Genomic DNA, 17236 nt, shown 5'->3' on the forward strand with positions numbered 1-17236 from the left:
GGGGACTGTAAGTCTGCCTCCTGTTGTCTTGGTCAGCTTCTAGGTGAGAGCTTGAAGATGAAAAGCTACGTGCTGTTGAGGGGTTCTTCTTTGCCAGGGGTTTGCCAGTAAAGACTGTGTTAAAACTACAGTGATCTATACCAGATAGGGTGACTTTTTTTTTTGCAGCGCTTGTGGGACATCAGACTCCAGCCTAAATTAGTCAACATTTCTTAAAATACAATAGACAACAAGCACCTTGAAAACACTAAATTCATGTCTGTTTTTTCCTTGTAGGATTTTGCAAAAGTCTTGGATCATTGTTCTTACCCTCCTTATGGTTTATTTGTTTTTTTAAAGAGAGACAGTTTATCTAATTATTTGCTTAATGGAAAATGTACATACAAAAGCCAGAAGTGATTACATACAACAGCTGAAAGTCATGACATTGACACTTGCAAACAAATGTAAGATACAAGAGGTGTGGTAAGTTAAATATTAGCCTTTCAATTAGACAGTTGCTAACTTCATTTTAATTATGTTGTTAATGTAACCATATAATTCATGTGAATACAAAGGCAAGTTCTAATCTGGCTTTTCAAAAATCATCTAGAATCGGGTAAATGAAGTTGTCTTTGAACAAGCAGTATGCCAAAATCTGTCCTCCACAAATCATTGAAATTACTCCAGATCCTGAAAGAAAATATATGACTGTTTTACATTAATTTTTATAGTGGAATACGAATGTTATGATAAAACTTTAAACTGATATTCTTTTTATCTCCAATTTTTTAAAAATGGCCTGTCTACTTAAAGGTTTTGCCCAAGGCTTTAAGCACCTACAAAGACATCAACCCCAGCAGCTGCTGATACAAAACCAGTTGCAGGACAGGGAATTTATTTGCCTGTCCCCATCATTTAGGAATTTACTGCAGCTGTCAATCCTTGTTATCCATCATATAAGAAGGAAGAACAGAAATCAGTCCTTTTCCCTTAACTGTTTTTCAAGGTGATATATTTTAGTACAAAGCTTTGCTTTTAATTTTACAGAAAATTAAACATTCAGAAATGTATGTTTGTCATTCACTCCAAGGAAATGTGATGACTGGGATTTATCTCATCTACCATAAGTACCTGTGCACAGTGTTTATAAAAATTGTCTCTGAAGGTGCCTGTTTCTTTTCATTGATTACCAAGGGTACTAAGAAAGACTAGTTTGGACAACTGTCTTTTTGATACCCAAATTGAGATAGTTTGATTAGTCAGGATTTAATCATGATTTATTTCAAGAACATGAGGGTGTCTGCTGTTTGTTAGCAAGATTAGCATAAGCTGAATACATTCTAGTCTTAAAATAGAAGACTTTTTTTAAGGCAAGGCAAATGTTAGCCCAGTGTTACTTGTCTGTGTCATTAAAAGTACAAATGAAAACATATATTTCTTCTTTAATTGTTGACAGTTCTCAAATTCGTGAGTAGACAGACATTTAAAAGAAACAATTCATGCTGTAAATACAAATTGTCTACACAGAGTATAACATTTTAAACATTAAAAAATGTAATTATACCTAATGCCAGCCACCAGTGTAGCATCAGGGGGAATTCAGACATAACTGCAAGGAGAACAAAAAGTTAAATGTAAATATTTAAACAACAAGGAGGGGGACTTGCCAGCATTACATTATGTTATCAAAGGTCTGCTTAGTTATGTTTCATAAATTATGTAGTTTATTGACATTGCAAATGCATATTTAGGTCCTGGTCATTCAGATACTTGGCCGTACCATTAAGCTTAGCCTGGTAAGCGATCTCACTGGAAGGCAAGTCTTAAAGCTAGTAAGTGTGTGCTAAACGGAGCTCTTAGAGTCTCTGTGGAAGAAATGCCTTTTTCATTACTTACCTGTACACAGTTTAGCAGAACAGAGACACAGATCCCCTGGTAGACTGCCTACATATTGCTGCCATCCAAATAAATTAAGCTGCCTGACGTTTTCAGTGTAATAGGTGATGCAGCGCATGAAGGGCTGGATCTGCACGCTGCAGGTTGGCACTGTCGTACGGCATCTTCTCTCTCGTGTCAGGCACGTGCCCTTGCCTCGTGCAAGCTGACCCACATCCCCACTGCATGATCAACTGCAAGGACATTAGATGACCCAACGTTGCCCCTCCAAAAAAAAAGCTGACAGGGCTGTAGAGGTAGTGGAGTGAGCTGGGAGGCACACTGCGTATGCTGGCAGCTCAGAGTCAGCCAGCAGAGCTTTGGTTGACCATCTGAACTAAACAATAACAAATCTGGGGTTGTTTAGACATCAAAATGCATCATCTAATACAATGATAGAAGGTCCCATCCTGTGTAAACTACATACAAAGCAGGTTTTCTTGTAATTTTTATAAATTCCTTGATTTAAATACAAATGTTATTCATAAGGAATAACAGTAGTTTAAATTCCAGGAAATCGAAGTCAGTAGTTGAGAAATTATGCTTAATTTTTTAAGATGAAGCCTCTGTTGGTCTCTGTCTTAACTTGTCATGGGAACTGGAGAATGCCCATCTGTGCTAAAAGACAAATGGACAAAGCATTGGAAAATGGAAAATGAATTGTTACATACTAGGGAAGGGGTCCTAATTTGTCAGTGATATTTTTTCCTATTTCTAAATTCTAGAATAAAAATACTAAGCTCATTGTTAAAGGAGAAAACAGTTCCCAAATGGGCTGTGGCAAGGATGTGGTTAGGATATGTTTTCTAATCAGCCATAGAAGCATTCTGCTAAATAGCATGAGAAGAGGTAGCAGGTTAACAGAGATTGGCAAAAAGTGATGATGGGTCTCATTTACAGCAGCCCGTTCTTTTCCTTTTCTTTCCTTTGAGGGAAAGAGTTTCAGGAAACAAAGGATGCTTCAATGGTAAAATTCTTCACTTTCCTCAATAACGTTTAGTTCAATAGATCTAACTTAAAGACTTTGAATGGGCTTTGCTGAAGCAAGCCTCAGTTTTACTCTGAACTAGAGCTGAAATGTTAATGAGTAGATCTTAAAGAGTCAGGACATAGACAACTATTAATTTCTGGATTTAGAGAAAAACACATCTCCCAGATGCAGAAATTGTATCTAGGCTGTATCTGTTTGATATGAACTGTTAGAACATGAACTAAAGCTCTCAAATTTTTATAAGAAAACTGTATTTTAGTATTCTGCAACAAAACCAGAACTGAGTTTTAAATGGCAGGATTTAAATACATGCATGAGTCAAATGGATGGAAAATAGAGAGCAATATATTTAGCTTTAAGGAAAATGAGTAAGTCCAGTAATACAGTAGAGGAATTATATTTGATTGGTCCTTCAATTTGTTATACTATGCATATATTTAGCAGTAAACCTACTTACCGACTGAAGTTATGATGATATGAACAATAGTAACTGTTACAGCGTAATCCCAAACCCATTCTTCCACAACCAGGGCAAACAGCAGACCACAAATGAAGAAAGTTATTTCCAATGATATCACAAGAACTGTAAATGAAAATAGGATATTTACACCGAACACAGTTTTGAAAAGCTTTTTCTCATATTCAAAATAGTAGCAATAGGAAGTTAAAGTGTCTGAGATAGTTACAGAATTTTTTTTACAAGATTAAATAGTACCCAGATGTTTTCATTATAAAGTTTATTTCTAATTTTGCCACTTGATATCTGTATGGGCTGTATCTTGATTTCCCTATAGACTTTAAAATGCTATATATTTTATGTAAAAACGTGAGGATTAACAAGATTATGACCAGTGACAGGACTGTGACCAGTTTATACAGCCTAGAGGAGAAATGGCATGGAAATTTTATTTAGGGACCATCCACACTCTTTGCATACAGCCTCAAATAGATTTGGCTCATACTGACATAGATCAAATTTTTCTCATCCAAAACAGTATTGTGTGGTTAAGGGGTTATGTTTGGTAAGAAACTTCATAGCTTTCTCCCCATTGACCTCATTGCATCAAATATGTATAGATAATATATACCAGAACATATATACATATGTATATCAGAAGAATTTAAAGACAAGAGATGCAAGGGGAGATCGAACAGAGAACCCACAAGGTGAGCAGAGGCTACCCATCTGTGTGGGTCTTGGGGTAGGTGCGACCAAGAGCTGGACTTTTTTCTGTGCTGATACAAGGCTGGCACAGCCACCGTGCGCTCGCTGTGCCCGACATTCGGCAGCTATAATAGCACTGTCTTGTGTTAAACCACGAATGGGGATTATCAGCAAAGTGATTATAAAAAGTTTACAGATTATATTTCGTGGTATCCCTCTAAATTATGCCAATTGTTTTATAGTTTATAAAGTACGCTTAGTGTAGACAGTTGCTCTGTAAACTTTTTTACAAAACGGGGCCAGTAATGATACTTCAGTTTTGAGCTGATTTCCATTTTTGTTTTGATGTTATCTTTTAAAGACATATTTCTGTTTTTAACAGGCATGAGTGAGACTCTTGAGTAAACTAATTCTCATTGGCAACATAATTCAGAGACTTTTGTTCTGTCTCTGTGCCCATAGACTTTAAACAGAATCTGTTATGTTTTGCTATTCCATTTTATTTCATGAAGTGGATAGAAAGGAGGGTGGAATACTCACCAGTTGCTTGACATAGTTGCTATCTTTGGCATATAAACATGCTACATCAAACTAGTTGATACATTTTTTTGAAAAAATCATATTGAAATACAGTAATTAAATTAGGACTCTGAAAAGTAATTCTAATGGAATATGATTTAATTTTCCACTGCTACAACTGAAATGTTCTTTTTAAATACGAAATAAGTATTTGACACTGTACAAATATCCATGCGTTTTTATTACTCTTTTTAGCCTGATGAACTAACTGACTTTTGAGCTTTACTTTACTGACAAATGATGTGGTTTGCCTTTGTAAAATAGATTACATATCTGGTAAAATTTTGTGTATGCATGTAATTTTTTAGGAATGACAGTTTACAAAAAAGAATATATTTTGAGAGCTTCAGACAAAAACGCAGAAATTTTTATTAGGATATATAAAGATATGTTTAGGGATTGAGCTACAATCAAAAATTGACATTTTAACGCCCACTGTATTCTCCACATTACCAAAGCAAAATTTCCATTAGTTGAATGTGACTCGTTATTCAGATCTGGATCAAATGATTCACAAGAAATTTGCTGCAGTATGAAAATTAAATGTAACAATTTTGTGCAGGAACTTTACAGAGAATAGAGTATTGTTCTGCAATGAAAAAGAAGCATCCTGGCAAAGCAGCATGCAAGGTCACAAGAACAACTCAAGGAAAAACCTAACAATCACTTGCATGATAAGTAGCAATACAAAAATGAGAAGTGAAGAGGAGACGAATAGGCATTTAAATGCAGTGTAGCTAAAATACAGAAATTATTAGTATTACTAAACCAGCTTTAAAATACTGTCCATGAGGAAGATAAATGTACATCCAGATACAATCTATTTTCTTGGCTGGGAAAAAAAAAAAAAAAAAGCGAAACAAACTTCAGTTACCTAAATAATATGGGTTAATCCATGAGGGATTTGTCTTAAAATCAAAAGGTGCCAAACCATCCAACATTTTAATCCTGTGGAAAGAGAAAGTATAAATGTAACCAGAACTCTTTCATAAAGATTTAGTGATTGTATGACACATTACTAGTGCTTTTAGATACAATTTCATATGGAATATTCTGGGCTTTTATAAGCTCTCTACATTCCATTGCATGTTGTGGTCTTGCCCTTGCACACATTGTCCATGATCTCCACTTTTATTTAAGACATAACTGGCACAATAAATGCTAATCAACTTCCTAGGAGAATATAATGTGTCTTTTTTATCGACTATAAAATCTTTCTTTTCCTTTTTTAATGTCATTTTTGCTCTTACATTCATTTATTTACATGGTGCAAGTGCAAGGAAATAGATTAGAACCAATATTTTATCTAGTTTTGGGTCTCCATTTGCCAATTGGTGCGCTTGAACAAAGGTTAAGGTACAACAACAATTCAACGGAATTTGAAAAATGTGTTCACGGGATAACTGGGACTGGATGCCTCCAGTCTGGATGCCTCCGCTACAGGGTCATAGCTCTACTCATTGTATCCAGTTGTAGTATGCCATCATATTAGACTAAAGACAAGGAAATCTTACTTGAATACTGCAAAGCACACAGATAGGACCACATAGTACACAGTGTAGAAAACTGCCATGCATATCAACAGGTTCACCAGAACAACCTGCAAAATGAAAAAAGACAGTAAAACCTAATGTCATGTTTACATTAAGTACATGATTGTAAGAAAGTAATTCCAGATGTGAAGAAAAAAATAGAAAACTAAATATGTACACAGAATTTTTGCTGTTGCAAATTACACAGGAGTTGTTAAAGACTCTTTGGTACATTTCAGCCCCTATATATGGTTATAATGCATGGTTCTTTGTTTTTATCATATATTATTGTATACTTATTTAATTTATAAGTGTATAGAGAATGAGAAGCACATTTCTTGACAGTTATTACACAGGAGACCTTGAGAGTTTAAGATCGTCCAGATGCTCAATTAGTTTTTAACCTAGTTTTAGCTTAGTTTTTAACTTAAAAGAAGTGCCATCCTTGCATGTTGAAACTGTACACAAATACAATGTAGAAAATTGTAAAGCAGTAACTGTTAAATTTCTCAGCCTCCAGAAAATGTCACCCTACTGCTTACTTCCAAAGGTAAGGGTGTAGACAACTTCAATGAGTAATGAGGCATATCCATTAAATATTTTTCAAAATTCAATAAATTCCAACTCCAAGATGAAAAAATACACCTAAAGATATGAGTTTCATAAATCAACCACTACCTTATGATTGAATACTGTGTCTTTAAGAAAAGAGCAATGCTATATACAAAATTATACAAAGAATGTATGTTTCCTAAGATACCTTGGTATAGTTGTTTCTTTCATTCCATTTCAGTGTCTTCATTTCTAAACTGAAGTTTCAGAAGCAATGTAGCCAGAGAAAAACCTGTTAGCTTTCCTCTAACAAAGTTCACAAAATACCTTGAGATCGTTTCAAGTAAACATATCTCTGAACACACATCTCTGATCTTCTCAGTTGGCTTCCTGAATTATGCAGACCATAGGATTTGTATTAATTCCTACAGATATAATCGAAAACTATGTTTTGGTGGTTAGTATGTTTTGGTAATAATAAAAGTCTTACTAATGCTCTGCACTTTAATTTCTGTTTTTCTGTGGTGATATAATGACATTCCAGATGTTTATTTGGGCTTTTATTTTTTTAAAGGGAAATGTGGGACATCAGAACTAGACTTCTCTGTGCATCAAACTTGAGCAAGTGCTTTGGCAAAATTGTGTGCTTGCTTAAGAACACAAAACTGAAGATGTTTACTAAAGTTGGTAGAGTGCTCAGTAAAATCGGTTTTTCTTTTCTATAGGAAAAGGAGCCCTTACTCAAGGAGGCAGTGACTCTGAGAAGGGCCGTAGATGAACATTAGCTCATACTAGTTCATTTTTATGAGCTTCTCTTGCAACATTGTGACATAAAACAAGCCCTTATGGCTTTGGGTTTTAAGGCAGGAGAATATGAATAGAAATAAGGAAGAAGTGTTACCTCTGACCACAACACTGGGAAGACACAGTGGCATCCAATTTGGCACCAGCAATTTTAAAAGTAAGCTAAGAAATTAAGAAGGTGCAAAGAAGAGCCACAAAAGGTAACTGATGGCTAGAAATGTTGGGTGTTTGGGTTTCCTTTTCTTTTCTTTTTTTTTTTTCATTAGGACTACAGCCCTCAAGAGGTCAATCTGTTTAGCTCTGAGGGCTGATTTGATTATGATGGATAAGTACCTTCACAGGCAGAAAATACCAGGTACTTAAGGGCTCTTTAATCTATCAGAAAAGCCCAAAGAAGTAAACAGCTGCAAGTTAAAGCCAGACAAATTTGAAAGATGCATGAAGGATATTTTTAACTCTACAGGCAATTAACCAATGGAACAAACTGCCTTTGGAAATAACACATCCTTCAAAGCAAAACCAGATGCCTCTCTCGAGGAAGCTTTACTCAAACATCTCTAGTGTTCACTTCTGGCCTTAGTTCTTTGAATGCTTGTGTGGTAAATAATATATTTATGGAACCATCCAACATGGACACAAGTGTGGATACTGTGGATTTAGCAAACTACTTATTTTTACATTGCTAAATATTGTAAAGTGCTAAATATTGAATAGTGCATCTATCTCCCACGAGGAAAGAGATCAAGGAGCTTTAGTTTCGAATGCAATAGGAGAGAAATCCATCATGCCTGTGCAAACCGATATTTGTCAATAAGTAAATGTCCAGGACAGTCTTAGGCTTTTCTTTTTTCCCTGCATCAAAACAAAGCCAAGCAAAAACTGAGAACAATTAATCTCTCTTCAGCCAGTTTGGTCTGAGAGCTAAATACAGCTCTCCCATTTCCACTCTCTTCAGTGTTATTCTAAATGAAAATGGGACAAATAACCCATTTGATCCCTTATTTTCCATGGTGTACACCACAGTTACTGTAATGTCATGTGCAAGTCTGGCAGCCATGCTACCTCCTACACCCCTCGAAGTACATCTAAGCATTGGAATTTTAATCTTTGGCACATATTTGGTGGGAATCATTTTCATCCCACTGCTCTGAGCAGATGCACATTTCCTGTAATTCTCCTTTATCTGCTGCCCCTCCTCTATGCATGGCCTCCTTGATGCTTTATCTGCTGTAGATATAGATTTGTACTGTAATAAAAGTGGTGAGGCAGGACTGAAGTCAAAATCACAGAGCTGAAGGATGGCTGTGAGCCAATGACCTGTTGCTCTCTAATTGGGTGAATTCCTAGTCTCTCTTGAAGTGACAAACTTTCATTGGCGTCAAAGGCCCAGGATTTTTCTCATTGCACCCAGAATATTCTTAATCCCTGTCTTAGGGATGTAGTGATGTATTAGGTGCAGCATGCTTTGTTCAGTGAAGAAATGCATGTAACATGAAAATGAAAACTCTTCAAAAAATGTCCAGTTGTATCACATTCTACTTCATTATTTTTATTTGACCTTTCCACTGAAATCTGAATGTATTTTTAAAAATTTCAGAATTCTTTTTATTTTCAAACTATTTTTTTACTTTCTAAATCTTGAGGTATTTCAAAGCAAAAAAACCCCACAAGTTAAAAACTCCAGGGTAATTTATTATATGTCAAAACAACTTAAACAATCTTAGGAAATCACTGGTGTCATCAAATATAGGATTTTATTAGATACTTTCAAGAATTATAAATGGAACTACATCACATATTTTGAAATTATTTTTATAATATGTACTTTGCAGTACTTACTACCAGCACTATAGTATAAAGTGTCCTTTAAATTTTGCTTTTTAGGAAGAGAACATTGAAGAGCACTCTGTAAGAATGAAAGAAATAGCTCCTTCAAGCCCCGCAATAGCTAATTCTCTAAATACTATCCACTGACACACAACACTAAACAAACTCAATTCCCTTTACCTTGGTTTCAGCAGTTTTGACCTTGAGAGCCATGGACACATGATGAGTGAAAGGAAATGCTGTTGCTATATTCCGGACGCCAACATCAGCAGGAAGCAGCAGCTGGTTTTCACCCAAAAAAGCATTCCTATAGGTAAGTATAAGACAGAGTGAGGCAAGCTGATTGGATTAAACTGAATTGAGACAGAAGCCATCTGTGAGTGAACTGTAAGCCGCTGAAGAGCAGAGAGAAATCCTACCAGCTCGTTTAATGTTCGTACTTTCGTAGCTGCAATCAGCCAAAGCATATCTATACTATAACTTGGGTATTTAGAGACATTATTAATAATACTTTCTACCTTCTATTTGCTTTTTTCAGCTTTCATTTGATCACAGTTCCTAGGGGTTATTATACCTTCCCACTTTTAATTAGTTTTAAAATTTCTAAGGTTAACTCTATTGACTACAGACGTGGAGTAATACGTTCTTCACAAAGCTCTTTGCTAACATTTTTCTTTTGACTATCACTTTATTACACCAAGTATAACTCACATTAAATTAGGTATAATTAGGTTAAGAAATGCCAGACTTATGTTATGACTAGTCTCCTTTTCCTGAACCATATTTTGTTCCTTTGGCAGAATGAAATTTATTGTGCTTTAGAGCAGATCCAACTTCTACTGAGCAGCTCCTTAATGGAATCAGATTTGGCTTTTTACAGACACATCATGATTCAATATGCTGTGTTATTTGAGAAAAGGAGATCATACAAGAGAATACTTCTGAAATTGATTGAAGATGAACTTTTTTTCTTTTTTGCTATCACTAACGTAATATGTGCAAGTTTCATTAGGTTTTTTATGTCTTTTTAATCATACGAAATAAATGTTTTCTGGGTTAAAATATAGTCCGCACTCAGCAAACAAGAGCTTTTGCTCATGGATTCGATAGCTCCAGATTGTGAATACTTTCCAGGAAATTACTGGTAGTATTATGTGAAATTCCTTCCTGTGCAAAATGTTAGCACAAAAATCTGTACATTGGTTATGTCGTATTTTGAGGACTGAAGTGATGTCAAAGGAGTAGGCTGAAACAATATTAAAAAACCTAAATCAATTTGCTTAAATTGTTGCAATGGTCACAAGTAGCAAATTAATGAGGAAACACTGGCTTTAGTAATTAAAAAATATTTGAAAAGAGACAAAAGTTTTCATTCAAAGAGCATCCTATCTATCCCGAAGTATCAGCAGAAAACAGCCGCGAGCTAACATTAATTTGCATAAACTTTTGCAGTAAGTCAAAGTAGCAAGATAATTGGAAGAGTACTGGATGGGATTAATCTAAAATCATTATTAAACATAATAAGAGTTTACATTCAGTGATGTACTTCTCCACAAAGAGTCAATTTAACCAGACAAAGACTGAAGATAGGACCAAAGTCACTGATTTTGAATGAAATGTAATGGAAGCTGTAGGCATGGATTTGTTGGGGAGACTAAGAGACTCAAATTCTCTTAGAGAAAGGATAATATTTCTGTTGCATTCTTGCTTCAAGATTGGAAGCACCAGAATTGTGGTAACCCAGTAACAGGGGCAAATCAAAATTGGGAATGGCAGAAACTGTGCGTGACCCAAAATACTGACTAAATCACTCAATAGTGAATATTAAAGGAAGAGATGTTGTGTTGCTGTTAGCAAAATGCTGAGATAAAGAAATAATCAGTTTTTCTAAATGATTTATTTCTCCAAATTCTTCTTCACTGGATCAGCTATAGGAAATATGGCAACTATTCAGCAGAGGGAGACAGAAGACAAGTTTTAATAGAGGTTAAAGCAGATGTTCTATTTTGGTTTCTACAAGCCCTACTTTTAAATACAGATTATTTTCTGAAGCATTATGTTACAGGTTTTTATTAAGGCTATGAGGAAAAATAGTACTCCATTACTTTTGAACGCCTGGAGTTTGTGCTTGTTTGCCTTACTGAAACACCCAGGAAACAGTTACTTTAGTAGGATACTGATACTTTATGCTCACGTGTTTGAGAATAATTAATTAATACTGTTATTTGGTATTTGGCTGTACCCATGCACTTTGTTGTGAGAAGTAACAGACAAGGTTTAAGAGACATTGACAAAAGCATAAGTGCAGACAATTGAAGAATGGAGGATAATTAAAGGCACCTTTTGAAAATGAAATTAAAAATACTTTTATACGGCTGTATCTCTTTTAAGAAACTGATAATGGCACTTAATACTACTGAGGTAATACCTGGTTCCTATTTGCTGCCTAGGCCAAAACAAAAAGTCAATTTTTAATAATGAACCTTGAGAAAATTTTTATAAAAGCTTTCTGCTAAGTTTGCTGCCCCCGCTTATTACTTACAGGCTTTTTCTAGAATGTTCCTATTTAAGCCCACAATTTATGATGGTGTTGAATAGCATTGCAAAAATAATTCACAGCAATTTGAAGGACTGTATCATAGAGCAATATTACGTGAATATCTGTCATGAAAGTTAACGGGTGATTTGTGTTGTTGTTACGCTCTGCAGCACACTGTGACTAAGATGTAGGTTTAGACCCAAATCACATTTCTTATGTAATTTCAAAACAACAACAACAAAGTCTTAAAATGAGGGAAATTACTAAACCATTTGTTGATCCATTACCCTGGAATCTTTAAGAAAATGTGAAGATCAGCCAAATGGATGCTATCTAGGTTGTGTGGTAAGAAATTCTTAATTAACTGAAGGGTGATGACATCAAAACATGTGTACTCTGTCTCCATCTGCTGATAGGGAGGAACTATACTTAAATTGTGTACAAAGATAGAAGAGCTTGGAAAAATAAACAGTGGCCACTATTTTTGTTCTTTTACTGCAGTGACTGGAAGACTCCGTCAATGCATTGGAGTGAATCTGATGAAAATGCATTTTTAAAAGAAAAAAGCACTAAAATTTATTGACTTACAAGGTGTTATCACTTTAGCAAATATAGCTTAATTGTATCCTACGAAAGACAGCACATGCAGTTTGGTGTCGATTGTATATGCATTATACAGCATTATAACAGCTTGGCTCCTGTATGGAAGGCGCTAGAACCGTGTGAGGTCTAGGCTCTACCTCCATGAAGATTAAAGCAATTAGGTTCTTTTCTTCTTTAACCTGAGTTGCAGATGGATAAATTTTGAGAGATGGGGAATCTGAGAATTAAGTGGAAGCAGGAATGTGCTTTAAATTTATCTGTCTCTTATTGGTTCCAAGATTTGTTGGATTGCTTTTAACAATGCACTCATTCCTGATAATATAAAGTGAAAGAGCTTTCAATATAATTGATTCAATAAGAGGTGAATTTTAGGGACTTTGATCTCCTGAAAAGTTGTCTCCTTGAATTTCAGTGTAAAAGCTCATGAACTCTAAAATGTTCATAGTAGTAGAAGAATTCAACTCAAAAATTGGTATATTTTTTTCTGATTTGCAAACTGCAGATCAACTGGATTATTTTAGGGAAAATTAACCTCAATGAGCTACTTGTATCTAAGGAGTTGGCTTAATTAATAGCAAAAATAGTAAACAACATCTTTTGTTTTGTTAACGGACGCTGTTGACTTTGTGAACAAGTTCAATATAAAGCTTGAAAGTCTTGGCAAAGGAACCAATTTAGTAGGCTTTATTTATTCAAACTAGAAATTAATTTTATTGTTTGTGAATGGTGTGGGACTGATAGAACTGAAAATTAAGTCTTCTGTTTATCCAGAGAGAAGCTATAATACAATTGCAGCAATGTAAACTTTCTACGCTTGTCCCACTGTATGTCTTGGAACAGAGTTCAATTGTCTGTATTTTAAAAAAAAATCAATATTTGGCCTTTCTGCTGAAAAGCTTAATGTGCTGATTACCACAAGCCTACATTTTGAAGATATTCTGGCATCTCCACTAGTGTTAGTGGGAATTTTTGATGAGTATAAGGAAACACTGAAAAAATCTCCTTACAACTAGGCCCACAAAATTGAGGAGTGGGCTGCAAAATTGCTGCTACTGTTAGAGGAAAATATTTCATGCTGGATCAAGCAGTCTGACAGAGGCAAGGCTGCTGCAGCCTCATGCCCCCAGGTCCAGCCAGCAGCAAGGCTGAAATGTATTCCCAGTAAGCACACACACGCAGACCATACATATCACATATATGCATATGTATACACATGTATGCCACACAGACGACACACAGGCACACAGAGTACTCACACCGACACAGACAATACCAATGGTCTCATCCTGCTCCCCTGCCTGGCTGAGTATGTTTGAGGCCCACTACTGAGAAGATGTATTTATACACATGTACAAGGCAGGTCCCTCCAGTTGCTGGGTCAGACACTCACTCTGCCCAGTAGCTGGCCCCTGGATCCCAGTCTGCCCAGTTGCTGAGACCTGGGCATATGAGCCCCTGAGGCTGCAGCTCCACTTCAGTTACTGGCCCAGACTCTCACACGCGAATGCCCTTGTCCACACTTGTTCCTTCCCATATCACCTAAATCCCTCCTTTTCCAGCCTTTGGTTCCTCCTCTAAACATCTCTTAATAAATACTGGGCAATCCCAAAAATGCTCTTCCCATTCATACCATAATGCATCCCACCCCCTTAGCCTGAAAGGTGATCCAGAGAGCTGCTCCCAGTGACTCATCTTGATGGGTTTCACACCTGGGCAACCGGGCTGAGGCTCTCCTGGTAAAAACCTGGAGGGAGACCTCACAAGGTGTTTGCTCCTCAGGAGGCTGTAATTAGGGTTCCTGCCTGCCACTGTGTGTCTGTGCTCCTCTGGGCTTGTGGAGATGGACCAATGGCTCTCTTTGATGTGCCTGGGAGCAGCCCATCATGGTGATAGTTGGGTTTCTCCTCTAACATTTTCTCTCTGCACTCTTTCATAGATATGCAGATGGGCTGCCGCCACATAACCGAACAGCACTAAACCTAGTTTTGCAACATTTGAAAAAGCAAAAATCTACCTGACAGGATATAATGGGTGATTTTGTAACGGTTTAATATTTTATGGGATTATCTATTTTATAATTTATTCAACTATAAATTTTATATGTTAGGTGAAAGCTTAACAAAGCAACAATACACTGTGTGTATGCTAGTACGATAGAAGCGCCAGGAAAATCCTACCAGGCAGGGTGGCTGCTCACCAGGTATCTGGGAGCCACGGCCCAGGCCTGCACCAGCCTCCCCGGTTGTGGTTGCCGTCATGGGCAAGAACCTTTTCTGTCACCATTTAATTTAATGTGCAATCATATTTCTGTGCCCAAGAATGTTCCCAGTCACTGTTTGAATTTACTGGGGTAGATGTAACTGTAGAGTCTCTATGAAATGACCTAATGGTCTCACTTTTGTTCATTGCAGGCAGGTGTCCCCAGTGCAGTAATACATGGCACTAATTCACCATCCCTTTCTGGTGCTCTGAGGAGGTGCCAGTAGCTATCATAAATGTGTTCATATACAGCAGGGGGACTGCTGGGGAAGGACTATTGGGACACTTACACGTTCGCATGTTTCCCTTTGCTCTCCGAAGAGGGAGTTTAAATAAACCTGCCTCGGTGCTTTTATATTGGGTTGTTAGGATTATGCAGTAAATTATTCTGCATGCATTTTGTCCTGCTCATGGAGTATGCTTTTGCTGTTTATTGGTATTTGAGGAAAGTGATTGTTTTAAAAACAGCAACCTTGTGAGCAAGAGATGTCTGTATAGAGGAGTCAGGATGAAGTATGTCTTTTCTTATTAGATTGAAAAAGTGCCACAAATTCATGATTTTTGTTATTTGCCATCTTTAGTTTGAGATCATCATTTTAATATGAGAAAATACAGAAATTCTAAAACTGATCTGATGTAAAATAAACCACATCCAGGGTAATTTTCCATCAACAAAATTTTCTCATTTATCTTTATTTTTCTGCTGTCATAGATACACTGCCTTTGCCTAGAAAACAAAAATGTGTGCTGTTGAAACAATCATGTTACTCACATTCTTGGCTTCGGCAGATTTGAAAATGAGAGTAAAGACGGCGCTGGGACATTGTCTATTTTCAGACCTGTCATTTCTAGAGAAAAATATCTTCCATTGACAAGTAAAAAGGTCTTTTTCCCAACTTTTCACTTCAAAAGCAATTCTGAATCTTCAAGTCAAGCATTTTAATACGGCAGACAGCTTCTGCTCTCACTTACACCTATTGAACTTCATTATCTTCTGCTCTGCCCTAATTACATATAGACAAACTCATTCACTTGACCTTGGTGACCCTGCCATTAGAACTTTAATTAACTCTTGTGGCCATGATTCATGGCCCAGAACAGAATGCAAGTCACTTTATTGCAACTAGGTTGGCAATTTGGGCTAAAGTATATTGTCAATGAATTGAGCATTTGTCTGTGATCACTGAATAGGAGGTTGCACACAGGTACATTCAGTAACTCGATGAAACATCTATGTATATTTATATTTTTCACTACTACAGTGCAAGCAGACATACCATTAAGCACAGAAACCTAATAAATTCTCTCATCTAAAGAATTCTTACTCAGTTTTGCTGCTAATTTGACACTCGATCCAGCTGATATTTGCCAGAAAACAAACAAAAAATACTATTTATGACATCCCCAAAATGTATTTCAAGAGCTCTTTAGTACAGCTCCAGTTTAACAGAATTCATTATTAAATGGCTTTCTGCAGGGTAATGGCTAATGTGATCCTAATATGAATCTCAGCAGCCTAAATCTTCTTTAAATTCAGTTTTTCACATCACATTTCTCATGTTTTCAGGGTTTTGGGGATTCCCCTGTCAATCCAGGATATTCTAAAATTGGAGGACCTGTGTGTTTGTGCTCCTCTAGACTAGTGGAGATGGACCAATGACCTTTTGTCACCCTTTGGTCCGTGTCATTCACTGAGGTTAGCTACTGCTGGCTATTTGGCACGTCTTCTAGACTGTCTGACATAATTTTGCCCTCAGGTATTTCACCTCCATGATTATGGAATTGGTTTCCAGAAGGATTTAGACAAGCAGGACTCATATCTTTTTACTATTTTAAAATCAGGTCTAGGGACACTGTATTCTGACACTGGTTTTAAAGTTTTCTAAGCTTCTTAGGAAATTTATGGAATTACTTGTGCAGAAGGAAGAGCAGAATTCTTTGCTACTTGGAGTCTGAAGCAATGAGACATTTATCTGTATAATAATAGCATTTCCCTATTTCAGATACATTTCCTGTGTCACAATACGTATCATAATAATACTAAAACCATGAATAGTATAGTAACAGAGATCATTTAAGTACTACAAGTAGATAGATGTCCAGTTACTCTCAAACCCAGACAAATTAGCATTAAAAGTAGGGAGAATAAACCTACTTATGTAAGTGTATAAGTGCTACCAGACCATTCACTGCCAAAAAAACATACCTTTTTGCATTTCCTGAGCAGATTCGGGTAGCTGCTTTGAGTTAGGAGCAAGGGGATGTGGTTGCTAGCTGTGACTACTCTTTCTAGTAGTAACTCAAAACCTCAACACAAACAGACCATGTCTTTGCTTTTCCCACATGAGCAGCTGCCACTCCAGTCATTGAGAGTTCTCAGGTAGGGCGACAGTTTGACTACATAAAAATTTTCAGTAAAAGTGTTGCTTTTAATCACAGACAGACTGGCAGGAGGGGGAGATGGGTGA

General features: G+C 36.5%; 1 protein-coding gene across 1 annotated transcript; it reads right to left on the minus strand.

Annotated features, from left to right (window-relative positions):
• Positions 1 to 577: 577 nt before the first annotated feature.
• TMEM244 (transmembrane protein 244) lies at positions 578 to 9580 on the minus strand. Its single transcript, XM_065632988.1, has 6 exons — positions 9548 to 9580; positions 6167 to 6252; positions 5527 to 5600; positions 3366 to 3491; positions 1547 to 1591; positions 578 to 672 (listed from the first exon to the last, which is right to left on the minus strand). Exons 1-6 carry the CDS (start codon positions 9578 to 9580, stop codon positions 578 to 580), a joined length of 459 nt encoding a protein of 152 aa, XP_065489060.1.
• Between the last annotated feature and the right edge of the window lie 7656 nt (positions 9581 to 17236).

This window comes from Caloenas nicobarica, chromosome 3, assembly GCF_036013445.1.
Source record: "Caloenas nicobarica isolate bCalNic1 chromosome 3, bCalNic1.hap1, whole genome shotgun sequence".
Classification (NCBI taxonomy): domain Eukaryota; kingdom Metazoa; phylum Chordata; class Aves; order Columbiformes; family Columbidae; genus Caloenas; species Caloenas nicobarica.

Coding starts and splice junctions, on each gene's coding strand:
- TMEM244 (XM_065632988.1), bottom strand. CDS start 9,580: ATGGCTCTCAAGGTCAAAACTGCTGAAACCAAG. Junction 1,592..3,365: donor TATCATCATAACTTCAGTCG/GTAAGTAGGTTT, acceptor TTCTCCTTGCAG/TTATGTCTGAATTCCCCCTG. Junction 673..1,546: donor ACACTGGTGGCTGGCATTAG/GTATAATTACAT, acceptor ATTTTCTTTCAG/GATCTGGAGTAATTTCAATG.